Raw genomic sequence first — 6,979 nt, 5'->3', positions numbered from 1 at the left:
CAGATCAGGGGGTCTACAGAAACAGTTTGAAATCAGTAATAAATTTGATATTGTTTGTAGTGACTTTTTGTCCATGTGAGCTTATTGGGATTACAATTATTCTGTTTTTTTTATAATCACATAAATGGAAATAGACTGAAAATGTTGACAAGAAAACTAAAGCTATTCATCAAAAAAAGATTATTTGTTCCATGGAAATTTTCTTCTGTTAGCTATGTTAGGAAGTTTTCAAGATACTATTGCCTAGATGTCAGCCTGGGATGGAATGAGTTTTTGACAGTTAAGGAGATATTTTTCCATAACATGGTAAATATCTGGATAAAATATAAAAGCGAAAAAAATTATTTTATATTTACTTTTTGTAATTTTTTATTATGGTGAAATTTCTAATTTTCAGAGAAGTTGCAAAAGTAGTACAAAGAACTACCATTAACCCTTTAAGCAGATCCAGCAATAGTGTATATTGTGCCTAAAAAGATGTTTTCCATCCATCTACCTACCTACCTACTCGTCTAACATCATCTTTTTCCAGACCACATGAGAGTAAGATGGAGACATTTTGTCTCTTTACCCCTAAATATTTCAATGTTTTTTTCCTAAGAATAGGAACTTTATTTTACATAACCACTGTAGAGTTCAGAAAACAGAAAATATAATATGGATACAGTATTATTATCTAATCTGTAGTCCATAGTCAAATTTCTTCAGTACTCTCAATAATGTTGTTAATGGTTATTTTCCCAGTCCAGGGCCACACACTTAGATAACATGTGTCTTTGCCTTCCTTTATTCTGGATCAGGTCCTCAGCCTTTATTTGTCTTCATTTAACTGAATATTTTTGAAGAGTATAGGCTACCTATTTTGTCCAAGTTGTCTCAATTTCAGTTTGTCTTATGCATGTTCGTTATTAGAATCAGGCTGTGCATTTTTGGCAGGAATGTCACTGAAGTGACATTATGTTCTGCTCAGAACATCATGTCAGTAGACACATGATTTTGGTTTGTCTCAACATTGGTGATGTTAACATTGAGTATTTTTGGCTGTGGTGATGTCCAGCACCATTTTCTATTGTGAAGTTTATTCTTTTTCATTTTGTAATTAAGGAGCAATTAGCAAGGAGGTATTTTAGACCATAGAAATATCCTGTTTCTCATGACATTTCCTTTCACTAGTTTTTAGCATCTATTTATCTTTTTTAACTCTACCATTCCTTCTGTACATACTATTAGAATCCTACTGACAGCAATAATTTTTTCTCCACTAATCAATTAATTTATATATATTTTTATATATCAATATGAGCTTAGGGATTCTTATTTTTTCAATTCATTAGTATCATAGTTCCCTTAATGTCAAACTTTCCCAGATTTGAACAGTGGTAGGCCTTTCAAACTGGCTTCTATTTCTTTTTCATGTCTCCCTGTGATATATGGAGCATTTTCTTACTTTTTTGGAATGTATGTGTTTCTTTCCTCAGGTAAAAAGAAATGAATGATGATGGGAAAAATGCAAGTTCTGAAGGTTACTTTGTTCTACTGGGCTTTTCCAAGTGGCCTCATCTGGAGATAGTTCTCTTTGTGGTTATCTTGATATTCTACTTGATGACATTGATAGGCAACCTGTTTATCATGATCTTGTCATACCTGGACGCCCATCTCCACACTCCCATGTACTTCTTCCTCTCAAACCTCTCTTTTCTGGATCTCTGCTACACCACCAGCTCCATCCCTCAGTTGCTGGTCAACCTCTGGGGCCCAGAAAAGACCATTTCTTACATCGGTTGCATGATTCAACTTTACTTTTCCCTTGCACTGGGAACCACAGAGTGTGTCCTCCTGGTGGTAATGTCCTATGACCGTTATGCAGCTGTCTGTAGACCCTTGCATTATGCTGTCCTCATGAACCCTCGTTTCTGCCACCTGTTGGCTGTGGCTTCCTGGGTCAGTGGCTTTACCAACTCAGCACTTCATTCTTCCTTTACCTTCTGGGTACCCCTATGCGGACATCGCCAAGTGGACCATTTCTTCTGTGAAGTTCCAGCACTGCTGCAGTTATCATGTGTTGATACCAGTGTTAATGAGCTGACCCTCCTGATCATGGGCTCCATTTTTGTTCTCATACCACTCATCCTCATTCTCAGCTCATATGGTGCCATTGCCCGGGCTGTGCTGAGGATGCAGTCAACCACAGGACTTCAGAGAGCCTTTGGGACATGTGGAGCCCATCTTATGGTTGTGTCCCTCTTTTTCATTCCAGCCATGTGCGTATATCTGCAGCCACCATCAGGAAAGTCTCAAGATCAAGGCAAGTTTATTGCCCTCTTTTATACTGTTGTCACCCCTAGTCTCAACCCTCTAATCTACACTCTGAGAAACAAAGATGTAAGAAGGGCAGTATGGAGACTCATTGGGAAGAAGAGGCCCTTACACTCATGACCTTCATGAGACAGTGGAGCCCCTCTTCAGCAGAGGCTCATCTGCATCCATCCATCAGCCACTCTCCTGTTTATTCACTGTGTCAGCACCGTGCAGCATGTGTCTTGCAAGGCCACAGAACTCTTGCTCTCAAATATGAATTAAACAGTTTGTCTAAATACCAACTACACTCCAATGGAGAAAACAGCCATGTATAATCAAGATTAAACATCAATATTAAATTTTTTCAGTAGCACAATAAATAAAACAAAGGTATCCTTTTCTTAATTGAACATCAAGAAATGAAATTTCTATAGGAAGATGATATACTTAATTTTTAAAAACCTAGACTGTGGTATTTTAATTTCTCACTTTTAAGGCAGAATTTGCCATAAAATATTTTCTCTCTTTGGTTTAGCTAAAGAAGTAGTGAAATACCTTAAATCTTTTCTGCAACACTGTTAGTCCTTTTTAAATAGTAGTTTATATAGAGAGGAATTTTGGTCTGTATTCTTTAAGACCTCATTATCAATAGTAAGAAAATAAATTGTATGAATTATAGGAAGAGAGTCTCTGAGGTAATGAAGAAACATAAGCATCTTGTATTTCTCTCTTTCTTGAGGCAGTGGGAAGAGTATAGGAGGCAAAATCACTTATAGAAGTGGGAGATATGGCCTGTAAGCTAAGGGTCATTATAGGCCAGGTGTCATTAAAGGTGAGTTCTTGGTGGAGTCCCTGGGTTGCTCAATTGGTTGAGCTTAGTTTCAGCTCAGGTCATGATCTCAGGGTCATGAGATTGAGCCCCATCAGTCTTTGTGCTCATTGTCTGGTCTGCTTAAGATTCTTTCCCCTTCACCTCCCTCTGCTCCTAACCCTGCTCCTGTGCATGTGCTCTTTTTCTCTCTCTCTAAAATCAATCAATCAATCAGAGAAAGACAATTACCATGTGGTTTCACTCATGTGGAATATAAGAAAAAAGGCAGAGGATGATAGGGGAAGGGAGGAAAAACTGAATGGGAACAAATCAGAGAGGGAGCCAAACCATGAGAGACTCTTGACTCCTGGAAACAAAATGAGGGTTGTGGAAAGGGAGGTGAGTTGGGGTATGGGGTAACTGGGTAATGGGTATTCAGGAGGGCAGGTGATGTGATGAGCACCGGGTGTTATACCCAACTGACAAATCATTGAGCACTACACCAAAAACTAATGATGTACTCTATGTTGGTTAACTGAAAGTAAAATAAATAAATAAATAAATAAATAAATAAATAAATAATAAAATCTTAAAAAAAAAAAAGAAAGAAAGAAATGCCCAAACCAGGCAAAGACCCCATTAAAAAGGAAAATTATAAGCAATATCCCTGAAGAATATGGATTCCAAAATTCTCAACAAAATCCTAGCTAATAGGATCCAACAATACATTAAAAGGATCATCCACCACGACCAAGTGGGATTTATTCCTGGGATGCAAGGGTGGTTCAACATTCACAAAACAATCATTGTGATAGGACACATTAATAAGAGGAGAGAGAAGAACCATATGGTCCTCTCAATCGATGCAGAAAAAGCATGTGACAATATACAGCATCCTTTCCTGATTAAAACGCTCCAGAGTATAGGGATAGAGGGAACATTCCTCAAGTTCATAAAATCCATCTATGAAAAACCCACAGCGAATATCATCCTCAATGGGGAATAGCTGAGACCCTTTCCCTTAAGATCAGGAACACGTCAAGGATGCCCACTCTCACCACTATTGTTCAACATAGTACTAGAAGTCCTAGGAACAGCAATCAGACAACAAAAAGAAATAAAAGGTATTCAGATTCACAAAGAAGAGGTCAAACTCTCTCTTTTCACAGATGACATGATACTTTATGTGGAAAACCCAAAAGACTTCACCCCCAAATTACTAGAACTCATACAGCAATTCAGTAATGTGGCAGGATACAAAATCAATGCACAGAAATCAGTTGCTCTCTTATACACTAACAATGCAACTGTAGAAAGAGAAATTGGAGAAACGATTCCATTTACAATAGCACCAAAATCCATAAGATACCTCGGAATAAACCTAACCAAAGAGGTAAAGGATCTATACTCTAGGAACTACAGAACACTCATGAAAGAAATGGAAGAAGACACAGAAAGATGGAAAAATATTCCATGCTCATGGATCGGAAGAATAAACATTGTTAAAATGTCTATGCTACCCAGAGCAATCTATACCTTCAATGCCATCCCAATCAAAATTCCAATGACATTTTTCAAAGTGCTGGAACAAACACTCCTAAAATTTGTATGAAATCAGAAAAGACCCTGAATCGCCAAGGAAATGTTGAAAAAGAAAAACAAAGCTGGGGGCATCACATTGCCCAATTTTAAGCTATATTACAAAGCTGTGATCGCCAAGACAGCATGGTACTGGCACAAAAACAGACATATAGACCAATGGAACAGAATATAGAGCTCAGATATAGACCATCAACTCTATGGTCAAATAATCTTCAACAAAGCAGGAAAAAATATGCAATGGAAAAAAGACAGTCTCTTCAATAAGTGGTATTGGGAAAATTTGACAGCTATATACAGAAGAATAAAATTTTCCATTTCATTTTTTCCCCTTTTCAACTAGTTTCTCATTTTATCAGCTCTTTATCCCCCCCTTACTCTTTCCCCACTCCCCTCTTTTAGTTTTTTTTTTTATTTAAATTAAATTAGCAAGGTATCAGCTCCTTATTTTTAAGTCTTTTTTCAACTAACACTTTTTACATTTATACTTTATAGATATATTCTTCATGTTTGGCTTCCTTTCACTCTATTCAATTTTATCTTTGTGTATCACACACACACACACACACACACACAATTTTGCTTTCTTTACAATTTTGGGATTTAGTGTCTTCTTTTTTCTTTTTTTATTTTATTTTTTAAAAATTTTATTATGTTATGTTAGTCACCATAAAATACATCATTAGTTTTTGATGTGGTGATCCATGATCTATTGTTTTCATATAACACACAGTGCTCCATGCAGTACATGCCCTCCTTAATACCCATCACCAGGCTAACCAATCCCCCCACCCGCCTCCCCTCTAAAACCCTGTTTGTTTCTCAGAGTCCATATTCTCTCATGGTTCATCTCTCTCTCCGATACCCCCTCCCCCTCATTTTTCCCTTCCTTCTCCTAATGTCCTCCATGCTATTCCTTATGTTCCACAAATAAGTGAAACCATATGATAATTGACTTTCTCTGCTTGACTTATTTCACTTAGCATAATCTCCTCCAGTCCCATCCATGTTGATGTAAAAGTTGGGTATTCATCCTTTCTGATGGCTGAGTAATATTCCATTGTATATATGGACCACATCTTCTTTATTCATTCATCTGTTGAAGGGCATCTCGGCTCTTTCCACAGTAACACACAGAACAAAATACACTCAGGGCCAAGTGGATCACCCTGTTCTGTCCACCCTGTGAGATTATATTCTCTCTTCCCACCACCCCCTTTATTTTCTTTCCCTTTTTTTCCTTTTTCTTCTTTTTCTTTTCTTTTCTGATTTCTGACCTCTTCAATTTGTCTAATGTGCATTTCGCTTGGGTTGTGGTTGATATCTTTGATAGTGCTCACTCATTCATCCACTCTTCTCTGGGAAAAATGACTAGAAGGAGGAATTCACAGCAAAAGAAAGCACAAGAGATAATACTCTCTGCTACAGATCTAATTGATATAAGTAAAATGTCAGAGCTGGAATTCAGGATAACAATTATAAACTTACTCGCTGGGCTTGAAAAAAGCATAAAAGACACTAGAGAATCTCTTAGTGCAGAAATGACATCTAATAAGGCCAAATTAAAAATGCTCTACCTGAGATGCAGTCTAAATTGGATGCTCTAAAGGCTAGGGTAAATGAGACAGAAGAGAGAGAAAGTGACACAAAATACAATTGATGGAAAGGAAAGAACCAGAAGAAAAGAGAGAAAAACAACTAATGGACCATGAGGAGAAGCTTCGAGAAATCAGTGATGCCATAAAATGAAACAATATCAGAATTATTGGGGTCCCAGAGATAGAGGAAAGAGAGAAAAGGACAGAAGGTATATTTGAGGAAATCATAGCTGAGAATATCCCTAATCTGGGTAAAGAAACAGGCATTCATGTCCAAGAGGTAGAGATGACCCCTCCCAAAATCAATAAAAATAGATCAACACCACAACATATAATCGTGAAACTTGCAAATTTCAGAGATAAAGAGAAAATCCTGAGCAGCTCAAGACAAAAACTCCCTAACCTAGAGGGGCAAGAACATTAGACTGGCATCAGACCTATGCACAGAGGTCTGGCAGGCCAGAAAGGGCTGGCATGATATATTCAGGGTAATAATGAGAAAAACATGCAGCCAAGAATATTTTATCCAGCAAGGCTGTCATTCAGAATGGAAGGAGAGATAAGGAGCTGCCAGGACAGACAAAAACTGAAAGAATATGTGACCACCAAGCCAGACCAAAAGAAATATTAAGCAGGATCCTGTAAATGAAGAGAGATCCCAAGAGTAACATAA

At 37.5% G+C, this 6,979-nt stretch overlaps 1 protein-coding gene across 1 annotated transcript; it reads left to right on the top strand.

Annotated features, from left to right (window-relative positions):
• Positions 1-1,488: 1,488 nt before the first annotated feature.
• Positions 1,489-2,436, top strand: LOC118547714 (olfactory receptor 2J3). The gene has a single exon (XM_036111296.1). The coding sequence runs from the start codon at positions 1,489-1,491 to the stop codon at positions 2,434-2,436; it is 948 nt and encodes a 315-aa protein (XP_035967189.1).
• The last annotated feature ends 4,543 nt before the right edge of the window (positions 2,437-6,979 follow it).

Source organism: Halichoerus grypus, chromosome 9 (assembly GCF_964656455.1).
Source record: "Halichoerus grypus chromosome 9, mHalGry1.hap1.1, whole genome shotgun sequence".
Taxonomy (NCBI): Eukaryota; Metazoa; Chordata; class Mammalia; order Carnivora; family Phocidae; genus Halichoerus; species Halichoerus grypus.
Note: the sequence above shows the minus strand (reverse complement) of the source record. Positions and strands in the feature narration are given on the sequence as shown.

What these genes read in the sequence shown, in the direction of transcription:
- LOC118547714 (XM_036111296.1), top strand. Translation starts at nt 1,489, where the DNA reads ATGAATGATGATGGGAAAAATGCAAGTTCTGAAGGTTACTTTGTTCTA.